The sequence below is a fragment of the Bactrocera latifrons genome, unplaced genomic scaffold, assembly GCF_001853355.1.
Source record: "Bactrocera latifrons isolate USDA-ARS-PBARC rearing strain unplaced genomic scaffold, ASM185335v1 scaffold_179, whole genome shotgun sequence".
NCBI lineage: Eukaryota > Metazoa > Arthropoda > Insecta > Diptera > Tephritidae > Bactrocera > Bactrocera latifrons.
The window spans coordinates 322043-346119 of NW_017535285.1; the positions used below are offsets into that span (position 1 = coordinate 322043).

Below are 24077 nucleotides of genomic sequence, written 5' to 3' on the forward strand. Positions count from 1 at the left end.
TATGTATGTATATACATACATACATATTCTATACCTGTCTCTTATACACATCTAGATGTGTATAAGAGACAAATATAGAGTATTTTTATTTAATTTACATTCTTTGAAAACGTATAATATTTGTATATTTCGAAATTTGTATCTTAACTGTCCTAATAGCTTTCACAATTCAAGAGGTTATCGAAGAATGAATATTTATACCCCCAACTGGGTATAATTATTAAGTTCACCATGAAGTTTATAACAATCAGAAGGAAACTTAAGCAGAAATAATAAAGTATATAAGTATATATAGAAATGATGGACTTGACAAGTTGCGTCGATTTAGCCATGTCTATCTATTCTGCCGTTACAACAACAACAACATCTGCCCGTGCGCACATACCCGAACTAGGCTCTCAGCCTTTGTGATATCGGTCTGAAATTTGTTTATGTTAATTTCTTCTCAAAAAGCTGAATATTTGTCGGAACCGTCAATATAGGACCCCTACAACATATAGCCGCCATACAAACTGATCGAATACAATAAAGTTGAAACCAGTGATAGATATATGTATATAGATATCAAGTCCATGCACCTCCGATACTATTAAATAGCGCTAATATGCTAATAAAATTATTGCTGCCGATTCACTTTAYTCCCTCACCCTAACCAATTGACAAAATGATACGTTTGAGTTGTATTTATGGCTACAGCTTGGTGTGAATTATAGATAACACAAATGAAATTAAAATCATTTCTTGAATAATTTTTAAGAAAGTCGGATAGACAGCTTATGTACTTCATCCACAGATAAGGGATGAGTATGATACATTTATATGTATGTCTGTATATTAAATACATTCTAATTAAAGATTAAACAATAAATTATATTATATTTATTGTAATCTCTGCAGACTTAAGAATATAGGCGAGAAAGTATACATGCATATATTATATATTAAATTAATATATGTAAATTATTTAAATGCATGAATAATAAAATATAAAGATGTGTATAAGAGACAGCTACAGTTGTGTTCAAAATAATAGGAGTGCATCACAATATAAAATACAAAGTTATGTTTTTTAACAAAAACAAAGAATTTTGTTAATTTATTTTTTTGTCCACGAATTGTTCATTTTATGTAGTCTTTTAAATTAAAACTCAGTAAACGAAAAAATGTATGCCTGTACGTCTATAATACTGAAGTATTGAATAAAAAATAAAAAATGTGTTACCTATTTATTGAAATTATATTGCCAATGAGTTGGACTATGTAGCTGTAGTTCATACAAAAAAAAAAAACAAAAAAACATTTTTTTCTCACACAAAAGCTCTAATTATTTTTAAAACATGCAACAGACAAAAATTCCTAATTAAAACGGATCTAATTAGGAATTTTTTTAATAAAATATGCGCATTTTTGTATTCATAATTAAAAAAATATCTTCTTTGAAAAAAATGTATGCTAATGAAACCCATCAAGAACTCAAAGTAAAAGTATCAAAAACGAAAAAGAACGTCGAGAAAGTATGTGCACGTAAATTAGTATATACATACATACATATTGAATATGCGTTGTTATTTTTGGAGCCAATTCAAAAGTATATATACATATGTACTAAGATTTCTATATATCTACGCATACTGCTATACCTATTGTATATGTACAGCTATTACTTCGATTTTGTTATTGAATATTATATTTATGTGTATAATAGATAGATATAAAAGCGTATCTTCTGATTTTCAAAGATGACAGCGACCGCGAACAACACGTAGCAATTTTATTGAAAGCTGGGCGGCAGCTGTTTTTAGTAATTTTTTGTTACTTTTTCTTTATGTTTTTGCTCTTTTCTAGATTATTGCTTATTGACCGGCGCAAGCAAAACAAGTATCAAAAGATTTATGTTTATACATATGTATGTATGTCGGAAAAAATGTTTTTTTTTACATATATACACATACAAATGATATATGTATTTATATTTGTATATACATAATGCCATTTAAATACCTACATACAAGTATCTTAACTTATAGGACACTCCTAGTACAATATAGCTCCTAAGCTTCATCTCTATTTCTTCACACAGCTACATGCACATCTCCATAGTATATGTAAATATGTACTATATATACATACGAATGCGTTAATAAAGTATGACATAATTTTCTCAAATTTACACAAAACTAATCAATAACGTAATTTTCAAATACAACAAATAGTTGACTATCTCGCATCTCGAGGTGCGGCTGAAAACGAGTGGCCTATAAAACAAGGTTAATAGAAAAAGTTTACTCAAATGTGGTTCAAACCAAGAATAACTATTTCTTCATATTTCCACACTTTAAGAATCCCCTCGTTTCTAGGAGCTGCTGCTCGTAACAAATTGTTAGAAATACGAGCAGAAGTACAGCCTGATCTGTTAAGATGTAAAGGCCACCTACGCAATAAAAGTCAATAAAGTAAATTTAATTTCAATTACCTATTATACTATATATGTATAATGAATGCCAAACTTGTGAATTGTTGCCATTGAGTCAACATCTAAAATTTAAACGAGTAAATAGATATGTTTACATGTATGGATGTGTGCCAAGAGAATTCGCAACGTATGACACTAGTTCATTTTCTCTATGTCCACTATTCAGTTATTTTGCTTTCTAGTAACTTTCTTTCTACTATATATGCTCCAATTCTTATATCGTCTTACACCTCCACCCCAAAAACTGCAAGAATTCAGCACTTACCAGGCATTTTATGTTCTAACTTTTGTTTTTGCACTAATAATATAAATAAGATGCTAAAATCGTATATTTGGTATTTTGTAATGTCTCCGTTAATCCACTTGCGCACTAGACAAGATTCAAGCTGAAACTGAAGCTAACAATTGCTTTAAAGCTTTCAGTTGGCGATTTACGATCGATCGTCGGGCTCACTTTTTACTCGTAAGAATTTTTCATTCGTTATATTCGTATTTGCATAGTATGTATATATGTAAAGAGTGACTAATACGTTAAGTGGCCATAACAAGATGCTATGCGTTGTTTTTGTAATCAGAATAAATGTTTGGTGATTTTGAGGTCGTTAGAAATGCGGCAAGCATTGGTGTCAAAGCTGATGATATGGTTGCCAAGAGCAAAATCTAAAATTCCCAAAAATATGAAGACGTAGTCAATTTTCAAAACATTTTAACAATTTGAGAATTCATATAAATAATGTTTTTGGTTGGAGTCAGCTTAGACGTTCATGTGAAAATATACAGCCACTGAAAATATATACATATATACACTGCTCTAAAAAGAAAATATAAAAAAATTGTATATTACATTAGATCTGACTTCCAAAAAACGCTGTAAGTTACAACTAAACTTGAAATATGGCAGCCCTATTACTGGCATTGTTGCTCTTCTTATATATATGAAAATATRTGCGTGTATGTGCTGCTGGAAGCCGGTATTTGAATGTTGTTGGTGTTGTGCTTCCGTTGCCGGCTTTGGTGCTGCTAATGTGTTTGTATACATACATATGCATTTTTGTATGCTTCGTGTGTACGAAGGTARTAGTTGGCCGACCCTCTGTGAGAAGTGCAACTGATGTCATCGCTCAGTATGTTTGATGTAGCTATCCGTGAGCGGTAATTATTGTGTCCTCTTCTGATTTTATGACGTCTATTAATTTCGTTTTTGTTTTTATAGCAGCAAAGTCATAAAAACTATTTAGTACATCTGGTAACTCTGTTTGTTCCAGGTACAATTGATTTCAATGCTGTTTGGTTTGAGTTATGATTTGAGGGGTATAAGATGCTGGCGTACACACATATACATAGTTATAGTGACAGAATTATTATTTTTATAATACACTAAGTACCTTGAAAATGTTTAAATTCAAGGACGTTGAGTCATTTTATGCTTTACCAACAATGACACAGAGTAAAACTGGTTAACATCTGTTAAATATAACCTTTCMATGGTAAGATAATTTAATTACATACAATGAAAACAGTTCTTAAAATAACGGCTTACAAGTGGAAGAAACATTTTTACATCATATATCAATCGTCCTGCCAGCTTTATTGCACAAAGCAGTTGCCGGAAGGTGGTGACGTCACAGGAGGTAAAATAAAAATGACGACAAATGGCGTTTGCGTTGTTGGTGTTAGATTATTACAGTTTTCATAAAATTGTTCATCAAAAATCTTTTATATTTAATATTATACCGACCGTAATAATATCCTTAAAATAAACAAAATAAATATATTTAAAATTAAATTAGTAAATAATATTATAACATTTCCTCGAAAAGTTAAAAATTAACTGGTTACCTCCGAAACCATTATGCGGCTTACTAAATTGCATTGTTTTTGCAATTGTCGCCATGCACTGTCATTCATTTTGTTTGTAAACAAAAGCAATGGCTTCTCATTTGCCAATGCGCGCGTATATGTAAACAAAACATTTATCTGTCATTGAMTAGTGTTACCAAATTCATTCCAGCCAACAACAAGAGCTTTCATCGTCCGCTAAAGTGCACACTGACGTACAGAATTTGCCATACTTGTTCAGTTGGTCACCTGCCGCAGCTGCAACAGCTTAACAATTTCACTATAGGGAATCCATACAAGTAACTTATTAAGACTGAAGTGTATAAATACAAACATAGTTTAGTGAAATACAATATAAAATAAACATTATTTAACGCAAAAACTGTGATAGCTACAATTTAATGCAAGTGCAGCGTTAAATATTCAACATTTTTGTTACGAGCCTTGATATGCCGCCGCCATTGCAAAAACAGAAACGATGAACGCTACTGCACTAACTAATTGCCAATTTGCTTTCCTATAGACCACAGCAGATATGTTGTAAGTATTGTACTCAACTCAGTTKCATTTACGCTAATTATTTAAGTGTTGCATTTTCTGGTAATTTAATAAATTTAATACATGTTGTATGTGCAATTYAATGTTTAATACGCAGCATAATCGGCGCCAGACGTGGCGCTCGTGGGCTTGCCACTAGTAGGCAAATTAAGCTACCCGCCATTTGAAAGCGTGTATTGAGCTCTTCCGGCGAGCTTTTTTACAGAGAATAACACAGGGTGTCAAAAATACTTTTGTTTATATAAATTTGTATACTATGCTTGAAAATGTGTGGAAACAACTACCTGTTTATATTTCAATACAGTCACAGCAAATTTATTTTCTATTAACGATGTGAATCGAGGGGCGTGTACTTTAAACAATGTTGCCTTTACATAAGCGTGGGGCACAAAACCATAAAAAGTGTGTGCAAAAGTGCCCTTTTACTACTAAACAAATTTGATAGGGATTATATTATTATATTATTGCAAATTCTKAATACCRCCTTCAAAAGCCAATAAARTCATGCTTAACTCAATTTTCCATACACTTRTTATATAGAAGCCTCAGCTGGAATGGCTWTTAGTGCGCTATTCGATAGATTGTTCGACAGTATCGACGTCCTATTCAATAACCCAGCCTAGTGATTTGTAACGATGCGTTTCATGAATGTAGAGTCCCCAGCTACGTTGTCAAGCATCCATAATATGTTGAGTCGATCCATAAGAGAATTTATGAACCTCTGCTATTACTCTGATGACTACTCGACGATTTTCAAGCACTGTTTCWTTAACTTTTTCTATCTTCATCAACAAAGAATTCACGACCTTCACTAAATGCTTTATTAAGGGATCGTCRCAGTGTGAAATTTTYGAGAAATCGATTTGGCATTATCGGAAAGTATACAATGTAATAAATATTCTCTCAAATTTTTAAATCGAAACTAATTATTACAGCCGGTACAGTGTTTCTTGTGGAAAGGGAACAGAGCGGGGAACGGAGCAACTCCAMTCTTCAAACTCGTATTTCTCAGAATGTARTTTWTCAAAACGGTTTCCACTCTCAAAGGAAGAGTTTTGATGATATCTAGTTCCAATTTTGAGAGAACATTTTTAACGTCATTTGCTATCGCGCTAGGGAACCTTTTTGTTTTTAAATCTTAATATAAAAATACATAATCAAAGCATCCGTAACGCGATAGCGACTTTTCTACAGATTAWTAATCTTTTTGAAATTTTTTGGTTTAGATCAAAATTGGGGCCGCATTCGTGAACATCGTACATGACCTTTTTTACATGTAATTTCAACAGTTTATTTAACTATTATATACCCAATAAATAAACATAAAACAAATTATTTTGTATTTATAAAAAAATCGGACCGATTAGCTAATTTCAACATTAAAAAAATCGCGGAAATCAGTGATTTTTCGGAGAGTCACACTTAGACGATCCCTTTCTCTGACTATTTTACAAGAAAATATAAATATTTACTAAAAAATATGCTTACATAAATTTTAAAAATTTTATGATTTCGAAAATTTTGCATTTTAGGACAATAAGCAACTATTTTGTGTAAACTTTTTCCTTACTGTCCATTTTTTTCAATGTAAGCTCATTTTTGTTTGTTTATGCTGCGAATGCGTGTAAGACATTCGTGTATAAGTGTATGGGAGGGACGAGCCCCCATCTTTGATATTTGTGCATACGAAAATTTGTAACTGTGTGTGTTCACACAAGTACGTGAATCTGAAGACCCACGCGTACAAATACTTTATGTATATATGTATATAATATATTTTAATAAATTCATTTGTATGCTTTAGTAAAATTCAATAATAAATAAAAATATTTATAGTATATAAAAAATAAAATTGGAAACAATATTGACTCAGCTGTTTTTTAGCATTGGATAATTTATCCTCTCAACTATAGTTTTTACCATTTTTGTTTTTTTCCTTCTCTTAACGAAAAACAAATAAATTCTCCCGCATTGTTATGTGCCGTTCACTCAAAGTGGCCACACACCGAGTTATGTAGACGCCATGAAGGCATACATTCGTCAAGCAATAGTAAATAAGTGCATTGGACGCTGCTTCGTTTTTTATTCGTGCAACGTCATCGTGTTACGCATATACTTTCAAATGGCATGGAATTATATATGWTTCCAGTTACACACAAACCTTTATCTTTATAAATAAATATGTTAAGGCCTTCATGCTTTCAAACATGTGCTCATATTTAAATATAATATGTGTGTATACATGTACGTATATTTTGTTTGCTCCCTACGTGAAAAGTCAACGTATTCGCTAAGATACCGGTTCTCTAAAGGTCAAAATTGTATATAATTCCTTTTCAGCATTGTCGCTCACACTCAATTCATTTCCTTCATACACATATGTGTGTACATTTGTTTTTATGCTTGTTGCTTGCGTGCTCTCTGAATCTTTATTTAATCTGTTGGCTCGACTAACACGGATTAAATCAATGGCATTTGCGAATACGTTGACTTCTTAATTGACTAATTGAGATATCATATCTATGTATATAGCTGCCTGGGGTAGACATATAGGAATAGTATACTTGCATGTATATTTCTGTGTTTCTATGGAGGCACGCGCAAATGTCTTCCCACATGCACAGGAGTCGAGCACTCAAATGCGGTCAACAAGTTGCCGGCAGTCGGCAATATGAGTAAATTACAATTTCCGCTAAATATTTACGCGCTCCTATTAAAAACGACACCACAACAGCGAGCGACAGTGATCTCGGTGTGGAGTAATTTGCTTCAATTTAAAAGATTTTTATTAAATTAAAGTACATAGCCATGTACACAGGTATGTACAGACATTAGTGAGTGGCATTTTATGCTGGTATATATTTATATTTTTTTATGAAAATCTTTAATAGTAAAGCATTTCCTGTAAATTTCTATACAAAGACACTAATTTTCGCAGTTTAAGATAATATTTTTGTTCTTCCACTTTTTTTCAATAACATATTTTTGTTTTTATTTYATTTGCCATCGTTAGCAATGTTTTAGTGTTTATGAGATGACTGTTATTTGCGACATAAATGTGTGAATAAGCTTTAATAGAATATATTAGACGCTTTTTGCGAACTTACTAATTCGACATATCCAGCTGGTATAAGCACCAGCTTGGTATATGTGTGTGTATGTGTCACTCATATATTTGCACATTTGCGCTAATCGCACTCATTAATATCTATGATTTTCTTTGTAATTGAGTACATATGTTGACGTGTCTTTATTAGTGACTCGCCGCTTCTAGCCTCAATCACACTCCCAGTGTTAAGTGCAAGGAGCCCAATAAGGCAATTTAATCAAATAATTTTGATAAAATTTTCTAATAAAATATTACAATATTTTTCATACAGCTGGACAAAAATTTCATGRTAAAAAAATGGCTTTTTATGGAAACCGATTACAAATTACATATTTTTTACATATATCTACTTGTATATATTTAATAGATCGTACGTGTGGCAAATGAGAGCTTTTTTATATTTATATTAGCCATATTAGATTAGTCTTATAGAACTTCTATCATCAGTGATATTTGTAGCATATGTTGTATTTATTAGCATATTTGGCGCTATCAAGGTGGTGAAATATGTTTATCTATAAAGCCTGAAATTGGAATTTCGAAAAGAAAAAATATGTTTCTACCGCCTACATGTACATACTATATATCAAATTTAGGTCAAATCACCTGAACGCAACTTCATTTTCTTACTGGTACGTACAGAACGGTGCGTGATTTCTCACTGAAACACTAAAAACATTAATAGTTCGATATGGAATTTGCTCACCTATACAACCATCAACAAACATATTGTAAATATGCTCTCTTCGCTGCATGTGGAGAAGACCTCAATCACTCGCAGAGAATGGATATCACAAAAGTTAATGGCAATGTGTTCACATGGATTCCTGTGCATGTGTAGTAGTAAACGTCAAAGAGTTGATAAAGTCTCGCTAAAAACGTATGTATAAATATATGTTTTCTGCACTTACATCGGAGCGATCGCAACGGATCTTAACCAGTGGTCAAACAGTTGTTGAACAAATATAAGCGTTGAATCGACGCGTTTTTAAGTTGGCAAAAGGAAAAGGAAAACATTTTGAGATAAACTAAAACAAAAGCAGAAGTGCTTACGCAAAACTCCTTGCAGACGTCAAACTACTGCCGCCGCTATTTGCCTATATAGGTTGAAAAAAAATACGATAAACGGGTTCGTTTCATTTTGCCACAAAGCAGGTATTGACAGCGCGAATGTTAAACTTTGAAATTGTTACAATTTTGATATAATTATAATGACATAAACATAATAGCAATTTAGTGATTTTTGCTTTCTCCTTTTTGCTTAATTTTGCAGTTGAAACAATTGGTGTGAATTTGTTAAACAAAAACTTGGCGTTAGCMTTGCATAGATTGCCGTTATTTCATAAAAGTGAACGGATCAGTTACTTTAGCCACAAACGCAAGCGTAACCAACTGAATCAATTGAACATGAAGAACGAAGGGTAAGTGTTACTAAAAATTTGCCATAAAAATATAAACTCTTACGTACACACGGTTATGTATAATTTTATAAATGAACAGTGCAGTGAATTGTGTTATTGTGCTTAAATATATAATAATTGCATAATTATATTATTGTATACGTCTGAACTTAGCTCGTGTTTACCTCAAAGTCACACAAAGTACATACCAACTCGTAGCGCTAAGTTAGCAGTAGTTTCGTATTGTTGTTATTTGTATTTTTGTAATTTAAAATTTATATATCAGACGTCTGTTTTTTGCAGAAAATGAAAATTTGCAAATTCATATTAACCTCAAAGTGGTATGTGGAAAGAGTAAAGAATGAATAAAACGTGAAAAGCGAAATATATGTACGTGGTCATATGAGTATATTGAAACAAATACATATGTATGTACATACGTAAATAAGTATCTATACACAGTGGCTGCAATTAAAAAACGTACCGAAATTTTCTAAAGGAAGTAGTAATTGTTTCGTAGGTTGTATTTTAAGTTTTAATTAAACTTTTTAACCTAATTAATGAACTCAGAAATGTATGCAAAATGTTTCGAAATTTAATTTTYGTGCATGGAGATACTAAAAAATTAGATTTTCAATTTTTAATTGTAATTTTGGGTATACAAATTTAATTTCAAAATTTTAGTGCTGATTTTGGAATTAAATATAAATTCTAAAACATTTTTTTTTATTGAAGCATATGTATATTTAAAACTAAAAATTTCCGTTAATTTAATAAAAAAAATGTTTAATKTAAAGATATTTGGTCGTACAAAAAGTGTTTTGCTGCAAATGTGAATTAAATTATTTTGTATGCAGTATTTGTAACCTTGTTTATGATATGGTCAACTAATTAGCAAAATAGGAAATTGAAATTTCTGCAAATAATCGGAAAGCATACTATTTTAATATCTAGTTTAGAATTTCTTCATGATATATGTATTTATAAAAATTATATATTTTGTTATACTCGCATTTTTTTCATAGTTTAAATTCATAATCTATTTGTGAATTTTTTTTCAACTCGACGTATGTATAGTTACACAGTTTACAGCTATGAAGTTATTGTTTACTGAAATCACACGATTTTACTGCAAATTGAACTTTGAAATTAAACTTAAAGAGACAAAAAGAAGAAGAAGGTCAATAAGAAATGTTAAGTTCGGCTGCACCGGTATGATACACTTCACAGGTGCATTTCTTAAAACCCCATAAGAGGGTATAAAAATCGTGATATTGATCAGCCAGTTTGCACGACAGATTTATCTGCCAGATGCTATAGTTATCCGCTCGGAATAAATTGTAGATTTTAGTACAGCCTTTAACAATATTCAATAGCAAGTTTTGAGAATATATCTTATCAAACACGTTTTCAAAACGCTTTCTATATAAGGACTTAAGGCTAATCGATCATTTTGTATGACTGCTATATCTAATATTGGTTTGCTATCTGCAATTTCAATAAATAGGCAGCTTTTTAGAAGAAAATTACGTGTGAAAATTTTCAGACTGGTATCTCAAAAACTGAGGTGCTAGTCGCGTATATACAGTTAATGCATTTTATTTATACTTTATTCGATTTCCGATGTTTCCTTTTGCGTGTTATAAACTTCGTGGCAAAACTTTTCACCGCATAAAAATGTCGCCTTCAATGGAAATATCTGATTATATTGTATATTGACGAGTAAGTGTCGTCCTATATACAAATATCAATAATTTTTCTACGTTATATCCATGACAAAAACCGGTAGTAGAAAAACATTAACATATATTATTATATCTTGGGAATAAAACATTTCAAATTAATCCCTAACCTAAAAATAAACGTTAAAAWACATAATCCACTCAATTTCACTAATTAATTTCTTAAAAATTATACAGAAGTAAAAWTCGACTGATTTTTTATAAGCGCCACCGTATGTACTTCCATCCACATGTACATACATATATTTTCGCGAGAAAGCACTCATGTTCACAAATATAACAACAGCTGTTGTGTGATATCTCACACGCTCTCACGAGCGATATAAACGGGTTCTTTCGCCTATTTAGCCTTTTATTGTACATGGGAATGTCATTACTGATATTGGGTTGTATGAATCAAGCAACAACTACAAATACAAGGTCCACGTTTGTTAACACACCTCCAAATTGTGTTGCGTATACAGTTTATGCTCGTGTTTATTTTGTTGCCCACGACGACAACGACGACGACGCTTAAACCGCTAGATAACAAACGTGCATTTCACAATTGATTTGCCGTATTATGATAGACAATCATATTATATTGATACATACATACATATATATATATCGGCACAACCATTATTTACGTGAGCATATATTTGCTATATGTAAGGAAAATTGTGTTTGAACGAAACGAATTCTTTCAATTTTTTGCTAACGATGACGCATTCATCATTTTGCTTTGCTTTGCTGTTGCTGTTCGTCAGTGTGAGTGCTGTGGATATGCACAAGTGCACGCACACCAGCGCAGAGATCACATTGGAAGGTCAAAAWGGCTTGTGTAAGCAAGTACTTAAAAATTGTAGGAAGAGTCTCGAGAGTGTCTGAAGTAACTATAATCCTAAAATAAAAGTGTTTATTAAAAAAAATCAATAAAAATGCAAATAGTTGGATTGAGCTAACCACTAATTCAATACACGTGCATACATACATACATACATTTTGTTACGATTACGATTACGAGTACAAGTACTTAATGAACTTAATACAAAGTAATCTAGGTAGGTGTTAACAAATTGGAAATATTTAGTTAAATGTATTAAATTCCACGTAAATCCCATATTATCTTTAAGTAAAAATTTCTAATTCAAGTTTTTATTCTTTATTATCTTCCTAATGTTGTAGTTTAAATGTGATAACTAAGCATAGACTTTCGACAAATAGCGACAGAGCAATTTGTAGAACACATTCTTAATAAAAAATGGTTTGAGTACCTCGGTTTTCTTGTTGAAGTTAAGAGTCATTTGGATAGTACTTATTTGATCCAGAGGCATTTACACTATTTAAGAATTATTGAATTGAAAAAAAATGACATTTCCAAAACCATTTTCAATGAAAAACATATCAAGGTGTCGCCACATCAAACTGTCAGTATGCTTGTATACTTGTTAGGTCTTGATAAACATTTCCAATTTTTTCTGGTTGCCAAAAGTGAGCGGTGATAAAGCCATGGAGATGATAGCGTGTATCAGTATAAAGGAAAATTTCTTCGATCTTTGGAAAATAACGTTTTAGCCATATACAATGCTTTCATACCATGAACAGGGGATATTGAGTTCAGCACGAAGTTTGTAACACACAGAAGGAAACGTCGGAGTTCCTATGAAGTATATATAATGATCAGAGTGATGATCTTAGTCGATTAAGCCATGTGCTTTACTGGCGTAGACATCGCTAACGCGATTATAGCCGAGTTAACAACAGCGGGCCAGTCGTTTCTTCTTTTCGCAATGTGGCGCCAATTGGTGATTCCAAGCGAAGCCAGGTCCTTCTCCACCTGGTCTTTCCGACGGAGTGGAGGTYTTCCTYTTCCTCTGCTTCCCCGGGCGGGTATTGCGTCGAATACTTTCTGGGCTAGAGTGTCTTCGTTCATACGTACGACATGACCTAGCCAGCGCAGCCGCTGTCTCTTGATCGATGAAATTCATTCGAAAATTTTTTCGATCAAATTCGTGATCAAGATATTGCTACATTTTATGCTATAAGAAATCCACTTGTGATGGATAGCTTCAGTGCAGGCGAAGTTTGGGTTTTTTTGTTTTTTTTTTTTTTAAGCACTATATGCATAACCCTGTATTTGTATAGAAGTCATTAAGCAGGTATTGACTTTTTCGAAGAAATCATCATAAACCACGAAATGTTCTTCAGAATTTATCTCTTTATCGTATTTGAAATTGTAGGAATTCTTAAGAACTAAAATTCATGAAAAAGAGATAAAAAAAAAAAATAAATTTTGTTTACTTTAATAAATAATTTTATCCATATGAGTTAAAATGAATTTTATTGTATTTGAATTGCTTATAAGTGGTATTTAAGATAATCTTTTCTGCAAATGCATTAATTCATTGTTATGTTCCGCAAAAAGCTTTAACATGTTTAATATAACATGAGAATTAGGAAGTAAATATATACAGACATTGTTTGCTTCTTGGAATTATTTTATGAGTTTGATAACTTAAAAAGCTGTTAAAGATAGTATACGTTGTACATAATAAAGTTTATATGTATGTGCCGCCATTTTGCTAAATGAAACAACATTTATAGACGAGCCCACTTAACTACAAAGCGACTTATCTACTTCTGTAATGGTATCAGTATTAAAAATAACTATTTAAATGCTATAATGCTATAATATTTGTCCACATAACAGTTTTTATAAAGCACATTCTAGAATTCTTACTATTTATTGTCACTTTAGAGAGATAAGACACGTTTGGTTATAAATATACGTACATACATATTCAATATATTATATAAAACCTATCCATACCCGCACACATACATACACATATAGTATGTAGTTAAGCAGTAAATTTTTGCATCGACAGCAGCAAATGAATATTGCCATTGGGAGTCGTACAAGTGTTGAGATAACAAGCGATAATCATACATGCTCACATACATATGTATGTATATGCATACATAACARCGCACATACTTACAAGCAATTTTCTCGAAATATATGCGTGTAAGTGTTTGAATGGGAGAGTGTGTGTGTTTTACCGTTGGTTGGTGTTGTTTATTTCGTGCTTTGCCTACAGCCTAAAAGTATGCAACAGCTTAGTTTTAAAGCTTTACTACATTTGCGTTTCAAGCTGTGCGCTGCTGGGATTTTATTAATACTTAATTAATTTAATGAAAAAACGCAATAATTTGATAAGGTTAAATAATTAATTATTTTATGAAGTAATGAAAATTGAATGATTTCCTATAAAATATAATAAATTAAAATTTGTCAACGTGTTAATAATTAAAAAAAAATATATATTATTTTCTAAATCAATCAAAATATTATTATTTTTTATGCGTATTAAGATCTACATAATAACAGTAAACAACGAAAGGCTATTTTAAATTTTTAACACTTGAAACAGTGAAATTAAACTAACCAACAACTTTTATATTATTTTATTCTGAGAGCACATCAAAAGAGAGCAGTACTGTGAATCAAAACATAATATTAATACAAAATAAAGAAATAGTTAACTTCGGCTGCACAGAAACTATAATACACTTYAAAAATAAAAAATATTCCTTACGAGATCCTGATTTTAATCGGTCAGTTTGTATGACAGCTATGTGTTATAGTTGTCCGATCTGAACAATTTCTTCGGATGKTACATTATTACCTGGGTCAATWACCCATGCCAAAGTGAAGAAGTCTCGTCAAATAAAAAAGTTTTCCATAGATGTATTTGATTTTGATAGGCCAGTTTCCATGGCGTAGCTGCGATGTGGTGCGATGTCGACCATTCCAGCAAATGAGCAGCTTCTTTCGGAGAAAAGAACATGTAAAAAATTTCAGATTGACMTCTTAAAAATTGAGGGAGTAGTTCGAGTATATACAGATGTGCGGTCAGATAATTGCTACACTTTGCAACCAGCCTAACGTTGCTTCCRCTGTAATTTATAAAATTTATATAATACAAAACTGCTCTTAATTGTTGTATTTATTTTAAAATTAATTACATTTATTCTACTTAATACGAACAACTACAGACAAAGCAAAACACTAATATATAACAAACAAATTTTATAGAAGCAAATGAGTACATTTAGATATAAATAATTATTTGTAATATTAGATTGAAAATTTCTATAAAACCGCAGTTTGTGGCATATACACCTGACAGCAATCTGATAGCTTATATTTCATACATATGTATATAMATATGTATTGCGATTTCTACATTATTTCCTCTGTACTGAACTCGTCGCTAGTAAAAAAAAAAGCCCCTCTACTGGCGCACAGTTCAGAGCTTGCAAACCTCAAGTTCATTTGAAACGAGCCCCCTTTCTATTATACTCGTTCGCTTGTAAGCAGTTTGAATAATGAATATGTAGAATAKAATGTGTGTTTTTATGTATGTATGTACTTGCTTGCATAGACATTTAGGTGTATGAACTATTTATGCAAATTAGCTAATATTAGCGCTCTAGCARGTTCAAAAACGTGTTTAAATTAATATTTATTTAGATATGTACGCATGTATGTAAGTACGTTTGTATTATTTTAATATTATTTTAATTGCGCTAATATGCTAAACAAATCTGAGTCAAGTTCTAACTAAAGCATTAATTATAATTAAAGTAATGTTAGGGCATCTGCGCAAATAAATTCTTAGTTAGCGTTAGGGTATGGAAATTTTAAGGGTATATTGGGTAGTCGAAAAAGTCCTTTCGTATTTTGTCAATAGATGTCGTTGCAGTCGTACAATGTGTTATACCATATAGTGTTGAAAAGGAGTGATTTTAAGCTTGATTTAACAAAAACATAGCCAGCCAGGTCCTTCTCCACCTGGTCTTTCGAACGGATTAGACGTCGTTCTCTTCCTCTCCTTCCTCCGGCGGATACTTCGTCGAATACTCTCAGAGCTGTAGTGTTTTCATCCATTCGGACGATAATTCATAAAAGGGTGTCGTTTGAAAAAAATTGAATTTTACTAAAAATCAATTTCTGATCAGATTAAAAAACTGGTAGGTTCATTGTTYGGAAAATATGTAGAAATATTTKATAGTGATCGGATCATTTATCTCCGAGTAGTCGATCTAAAAAAATTAAAAAATGCTGTTTTGAGAAAAACGCTTTTAAAGATAAACTTATGTAGCTGAATTAACTGAGCAATATACCTTATAAGGCTTTAACTGAAAAATCATTTCAGATACCGATTTAAAATTATAATATGTTGTTATTAAATTATAATATATTATAATTTGAAATTATAATAAATTATATTATAATATTAAATTTTAATTTTTATATAATATATCGATTTTTTTTTGTAATTTCACACTAAGTGTTCCCTTTAAGTATTTTATATTATACAAGTAATTGTATACATATGTATGTACTATATGTAAGTATAGAAAGTATTAGAACATATAAAAATGTATTTTTTGCAAATACGTCGAATACGTGTTTAAAATACAAAATTAGGTAACAACAACATAAAAAAGGTACTTCCTACAACAGGTGATCAACAAAAATAATTATGAAAAATATTTTTAAAAAGTTCTCAAAACCACAAATTTGAAGTTCCGCGTAAATTTCCTGGAAGATATACTGCATGTATTTCCCAAAATTTAATGTTTATACTTTTTACAGCCTACAAGTATATGCGACTGATATTAGTATATTTATATATAGTATATGCATATTTTTAAGTACTTACATAATGCCATTTATTTAATAATTCATTAAACGACTCTCATTGTCTTCGCAGCTAAGCACAGCTCCAGCTCAAGGTTATGTGACCATTCTCGCTGTGTTTATCTTTTGTTGTTGTGATTATAAAAGAAAACTCGTATTTTTTATTATTCTTTTATCAATTAAACAAAAAAAGAGAAAATTTTAAAATGTTCTTGCAGAACACGATTATTTATGAGCGCYAACTTCGACTCTGCACGAGACAAAAATTTATGCAAACTTTTATGACACCACTTATATAAATGGTCATATGTAACATATGTGTGAGCTTAGCATATACATACATTATCACACCAGTTCTCATATAAAACTCATGACGCAGTTGCACACGTGAATGCACACACCGGTGAATGGCAAAAAGACAAATAATACAGTAATTAATGCATGGCATAAAGTTACCAGTAGGAAAAATTGAACGTGTTCTACTTAATTTTGATTTGGTACTAATTAATGCGTTTTACTACTACTTACTACTTAACGATTTACTGGCGTAGACCCCGCTTACGCGATTATAGCCACTCGTTTCTTCTTTTCGCAACGGGGGCCAATTGGAAATGCCAAACGAAGACAGGTCCTTCTTYACCTGATCTTCCAACAGAGTGGAGGGGTTCCAAAGTAGCACTTGATGGCAAGAGTTACTCTGCTGTTGTATTGGATTTCGAGGCTGACATTGTTGTTGCTGTTAATTAATGCGAATTAACAGTGTCGTGGAAGCCTAGTCGCGAGTAAGACGACTGTTTGTCTGATGACAGAAGGTATTTCGTCTTGCCCTCGTTCACTGCCGGACCCATCTGGTTCGCTTCMTTATCCAGTTTGGGGAAAGAAGAACTAACGGCGCGGGTGTTGAGGCTAATGATATCAATATCAGCGGATTGTACCTGCTGGATTAAGTTCTGCAGCTCGAATTATTTTCTCCAAGAGCAGATTGAAGAAGTCGCACCAAAGGGAGTCACCTTGTTTGAAACCTCGTTTAGTRTCGAACAGCCGTATTATTTTGCGGGGCTACCAAATTCAGTCATCGCGGCATAAAGTCAGCTCCTTTTCGTGCTGTCAAAATCAGTTTCAAATTGAGTGGCGTGTGCTGATTCTCTTTTTATGGGTATTTTCGAAGATTTGGCGCATAGTCAATATCTGGTCGGTTGTTGATTTTCCAACTCTAAAGCTATCCAATCAGTTTGTTGACGGTAGACTTTAATCTTTCACACAATAYGCTCAATAGAACTTTATATGCAATGTTTAGGATACTTATCCCACGGTAGTTGGAGCAGATTGTGGGATCTCCCTTTTTGTGGATTGTACAGAGCACACTTAAATTCTAATCGCTGAGATTGCTTTCGTCCGATCATATTTTCCTAACAGTTCTTCGCCTCCGTATTTTAATAGCTCGGCCGGCTATCCATATAGGGATAGTTAGTTTGTCAAAATAATACTCTTTGGGAAAATTAAATAAGTGGTTACTTATATGACCTTGAGCGGTTACTTCCTTGCTGCTCCCTAATGTTTGCATTTTTAAATCGAAAACTCAGAACTCACTTCATTTTTGAGACTCATCATTAAAAATCCCTTCTCGCGTATGAACACACTTTCCTCCTGACTTTGCATACCATATTTCCATCATCAACATTATAATTTGTTGTCCTGCAAATTGCGCTTTAATGTCACCGCCTGCAATTAGCAATCAAATGAGATGTCAAATTATTAATTATAACGACAAAAAAAGTAAAAGCCGCAAGAAATATGCAAAGCCAACCGGATCGCAATCATTTCGTGCATAGCGTGATCGGTTTATTTGAGTTGTACAAACACATATCGTGACATTATAACCAGAAATATTAGATGCAAAACAACGATAGCGCTATATAAGTATTTATCCAGCTGCCAAGAAATGTTCAGACCTTGAATAAGAGTGTGTGGAACTTAAGTAATTTTCTTTTTTTTCATGTCTGTCTGTAGATTGTCATTTTGCATTTAGGAATGCAATTATTAGTTGTAACATGTAACAAATGAATTGTGCATTGTATTAGCGGCTAAAAGCATATTTCCCAGTATATCAATATGTACAATTTCTTTCACACAATAAACTAAATTACTTTAGCAAACATCATAAAAGCCAAATGTACAGCCCTGACTCGTTAGAATGTTGTAAGCTGAGTCTGGCAAGGTTCTTTATACGAATACAGATTATTTTGTTTTAATAACTCGGTGAGAGTTACTTGATTGACGGTAAAACAACTTTTTGATATTAACCGTTATGATACTACGAGAGTGTTAGACGAACATTTTTGAAGCCGTTAGATTACTACTTTGAAGTTTACTCTACTTTKGCTCCGAATTATTCTTGCGCAGTTTAATTTGGACAGAGAATGTCGTCGAAATCAAAAGCTTCAATTTCAGGCATCAAATAATCGGTCATCATGGCGCGATAACGGTCGCCATTGGTGATTCCACCGGCCCACTACACCAACCCTTGCTTTTTTCAAGATGAAATGGCAACTCTTGAAACTCTTTAGGTTGCTCTTCGTCCCAAATGCGGCAGTTTGGCTTATTTACATACCCATTGAGCTAGAAATGGGCCTCATCACTGAACAAAATCGGGCTCAATAACGTCGGATCTCCTTGGAATTATTCAGGAGCCCATAGAGTGAAGCGATATCGCTTGGGAAGGTTCTTCAGCTCAAGTTCTTGCACAAGCTGTATTTTATACGCTTTCAATATAAGACCTCGACGTTAAATACTGAACAGAAACAACATGACAGCTTAGCACGACTAACGTGTGATCTGTCAAAAAAGAATTGAAAAAAGTACGTCTACTTGGATTACCCGTTATAAATCTATCTACGCACAAAGAAATAAAATATTTGCACAAATATACATGTACTCATTCTTAGGAATATTATACTTCCAAATTTTCAACATATTTTCACCGCTTCGCTAAACACGTAATAATTTGCATGATCTATCGCAAGTAAAATAACAAAAATAACTCAGAAAATTCTCTGTTGTATAACAATTAGGCGCAAAGAAAAACTTAATGAACATTTCACTTAAGGGGTTAAGTGGGTTTCAGAGGTACAAAAAAAAGGTATTTTTATGATTTTTTTTTTAATACAAGCAATCATATATTTGAAAAATATAATATGTTATATCAAAAGTATATATTCGAACAATATCTACTGAAATTTCGATACAGAAATGTTGAAAATTCCGCCGTTGAGCCCGCATTTCCCTGGGGGTCTCTTACAAAAGTGCTCTCGCCGTGGACAGCATAACTTATTATTGGTTCATATAAAATTAAAGAACTAAGCATATTCTGTTAGTACATATTCAAATATCGTTTTTGAACGTAGGAAATAAAAAAATATTAAAATTGTCCTTTTCTCGGACTTTGAACAAAAAATCTCATTTTTGGTCAGAAAAAAAAGTTGTAATGAAACAAGAAAAAATCCTTCGTTCAATAACTAGATAATATTATTTCAAAAACGTGTACATAATACGAACTAAATCGGTCGATAACTTTTCGAGAAATCGTGTCCACCGACTTCAAAAACACAGTTTCGAGAAAAACGCTAACATTGAGTGCACAAGTTCTCAAGGCTGTGTCTTCGAAATTATTACTCAGATCAACTTTATAATTTAGGACTATATTCTAGAGGTATAGAAAAATTTAATAAAGCAAACAGAAAAATCGATTTTTGGAAATTTTCAAGCCCACCTAACCCCTYAAAAAATTAAATAATTAAAGAAAAAACAATAAAAAATGYTAATTTTGGCTGCGCCGAAGCTAAAATAATACGCTCTTCACTGATGTTCTTTTTATGATAGAAACGATTTAAAATAATCTATACCTTGATTTTGATCGATCAGTTTGAATTACAGTATTTGCTATAGCAGTTCCATCTGAATAATGTATTTGGATAACAATTCATGCCAAATTTCGTGAAGATACCTTGTCAAAAAAATTAGGTTTCCTACAAGGGTTTGTGTTGATTCAACAGTTTTGAATTACAGCTTCTTTGGCAGAGAAGGACGTGTGTATATTATCAGATCGATGTCTACAGCACTGATGGACTAATTTGCGTTTATGCAGACTGCCGCAGCGAGCGACTAACATGGCTTACAATAATCTTTTAAGTTCTCTCTAATATCATTATATGATTGGTATAAAAAAGTGAGGTTAGGCGATTAGTTCATCAAGCTGATCACTGGTATATTTTTCCTGAGTCTTTTACACAAATCTTAAAATCAAATAACATTGATGATTTTAAATTAAATTAACTGTTAAGAATTTGTTTATGTCAGCTTTCTGAAACACTCCAGATATCAATGTCGCACTTGACGTTTTATCGCCAATTGTAGGTATATTGCGCGCTTAATTTCCGTTATCATAATACAAAAAAATATCAGAAAGTGTTTATTTACTCCTATTACTTGTATGTATTAGTGTAGCAATAATATATTATGATGTCAGAGATGAACTACTTGACTATAATTTAATATTAAATTGACATTTCATTATGAATTTTGAAGGAATAGTAAATTATTACACTATGTTGAGCAAATAAATATGTACATACATACATACATATGTAGAGCGGTACTCATAATAGTTATAATTAGCGTAAACATTATTATGTAAGACACGTCTAATAATAATATCTAACATAACATACCTGGTACATTGTGTGACACATTCATCTTCGATAGGGGTATAGATGATTCACAGATTCTAATGCTATTGGTGGCTGACAGATATGTATGTTTTATAGGAGAACTTTTTGAAGTAGTAGGGTGRCATAATGTATAACCAGCATTCTTCAGCAAGGGTTACTGCCCTAAAAAAATCCCCTCACAAAGCATATTTGCGACCCTATAACGTGTAACCGGCATTCTTATCATGCTTATGAATGCTTTTCATAAGAACTCAACTTTAGCGCCACATTGTCCTTGCGTTTATCAGCACACGTCCTTGTATATTTTATCATCGCAAAACGTTTCAATTGCTTGTCGATTGCGTCGAAAGTTTAAAAAATAAGTAAATTTGCTTGCACTCATCAATAACTACTCTATGGTTTGACGACATTACTCTGGAGTGCCTCTCATATTAAATGTGCTCTCGGACGGTATTTAAGCGGAAATTCACAAGTGGCTGCGTTTAAGGGCCTTGAAGATTTACACTAAATATTGTTTGCAAATTTTAACAAATTGATTACAGAACTTTCTGAGGGCACTGTTATCGATTAATTTTTATTAAACCATAAATTGTATATGAAAGCGTTAGAGAGTTGTATATTTCACATAAAATTTTACCTTCATTTGAAGCTTTAAATGAAAGTTATAACTTTTACGTGATGCCCGTATATTTTAAAAGCTCTGATTCTAAAAACTTTTATAAGCTACTGTTTGTCTTCGAAATCAGTTATTCAGTTCAGATTTGAATGCAAATTTGTAGAAATAAAGAAAGGCAGTCAAATTTCGCAAAACTTGGTGTAACTAACCTCAAAAGTACCGAAAGCTTTTTTGTACTTGCTCTTGAAGAGCAGATTAGACGAAATTAAATACTCTCGTATAGAAAATATTGAAGAAAGCTGTTTAGAAAGCTTTTCCTAAAGCTTTTTTAGGAAAAGTTGTAGCTTTTACATAAAAAATGTGAATTTTAAGTTAGGAAAAGCTAAAAAGGAAAGTTCGAAAATTTGACGAACCAGYATAAAAATTTCAGAAGGCTTTTGGRATTAAAAAGTTTCACTTTAAATACAGTTTCAATTAATTAAATAACTCGTRATTAGAAAATCTTGAACTTTACTTTCTTTTCAGTAATTTATACTGAAATTATCTGAATCTGAAATCTATCAAGAAATATGTAAATTAAAGCACCGAATATAATTGCTCGTGATTGGGAAAGCTTTTAATAAAGCTCCACTGTTCCTTTTTAAACTTTTGCGTTCAAGTACTGTATAAATTAGTTTATATTGACTTCAGATGTTTATGGAAGCTTGTTTTCTAAGCACTCTCTGCTCACTTCACATCTGAATAAAATTAAGCAGTTTACTTAAGAATTAGCCACTTATAAACTTTTATAACAAAACCAAAAAAGGAAAAAAAAAAATTATAAGTGTTCGGAAATAAAACAAAAATATTAATTAATATAGAGCATAGACTACAACGCAAAGTTAAAGTAAACGCAGAGAGAGCAAAAAATTTCATTATCAGAAACGTAGGAGAGTTTTGTGTTTTCAGAATGTATGAAAAATTTACAAAAACAAATCTTAAGAGTTAGTGAGCGATTATTGTAAATTTTATGAAATATAAACAAATACAATAAAATACTTTTGGCTGTAGTACTTGTTCCTTACTTACATACATACATATGTACATACGTACATATATGCATGGTTAAATATTTCCCAGGCATGGGCGATCGACCGAGCAACATTTGCATTGTATTTTAAAAATGTATACGGTAACTTCAGATCAGTTCGACATTTGATTTCGACCGGTAAACAACAAACAGACAGACAAATAAAAATGTAGAAATACAATTTTCACAAAACAATTAAATAATTGTTGCACTGATAATCAAAATGAAATAAATCTATATATAACAAAAAAAAATTAAAATAACGCGCGCACACACATATGTATTTGTAATTAATAACTGCGTGAATGCGTTAATCGCAGGAACAATCAGTCAACGTACGCAAGTGATAATAAGAGTCCGGGCCAWTCGTTCGCAATTAACCGTTTGGGCATTTTAGGTGTTCGCGCAAAATAGTGATAAACGCGTGCATCGCAAGTGCAACTCTTTTTRCAAACTTTGAAAATGATGAAATAAGTGTGGTCATAGTGCGCGAAGGGCTCATTGACTGTGTGTATAGGAATTAGAAAGCGTTGCCACAGTCCTTGATAAATGATTATTATTATATTAGCTGTATGTGTGTTCTAACCGCATTTAATTGTGGTGTGAATGGATCKTTTTGTGTTCAGCTATTTCAAGCAGGGGGTTTACTTGACTGTCTTTTTTTTAGGATTTTTGTTTTATCTGAAAACGTGACTTAAATGTACTATATGTATATGTAAATATGTATGTTCTGCGCCTATTTATATTTRTATAGCTCAGTTTATCACAGAAATTGCGAAATGTAATATTTTAGCAATTATTTACTCAAGTTTTATTTCAATAATTGTTAATATGTGAATTAAAATGCATTTT

At 32.0% G+C, this 24077-nt stretch overlaps 2 protein-coding genes across 5 annotated transcripts in view; one reads left to right on the top strand and one right to left on the bottom strand.

Annotated features, from left to right (window-relative positions):
- Positions 1-2883, bottom strand: part of LOC108967152 (C3 and PZP-like alpha-2-macroglobulin domain-containing protein 8) — a 6493-nt gene extending 3610 nt beyond the window's left edge. The window contains exon 1 of the mRNA XM_018930412.1: positions 2739-2883. Coding sequence (XP_018785957.1) covers positions 2739-2745 — 7 coding nt within the window. The 5' untranslated portion in view covers positions 2746-2883. The remainder of the gene's footprint in view (positions 1-2738) is intronic.
- A 1674-nt stretch (positions 2884-4557) lies between these two features.
- The window catches only part of LOC108967150 (trehalase), a 41912-nt gene continuing 22392 nt past the window's right edge, over positions 4558-24077 (top strand). For 2 of the 4 annotated variants that reach the window (XM_018930407.1, XM_018930410.1), the window contains exons 1-2: positions 8885-9134; positions 9253-9400. In XM_018930407.1, the coding sequence (XP_018785952.1) occupies positions 9387-9400 (14 nt within the window). In that variant the 5' untranslated portion in view covers positions 8885-9134; positions 9253-9386. Of the gene's footprint in view, positions 4853-8884; positions 9135-9252; positions 9401-24077 lie in introns of those variants that run through there. The other 2 variants (XM_018930408.1, XM_018930409.1) reach the window with 2 other exon arrangements.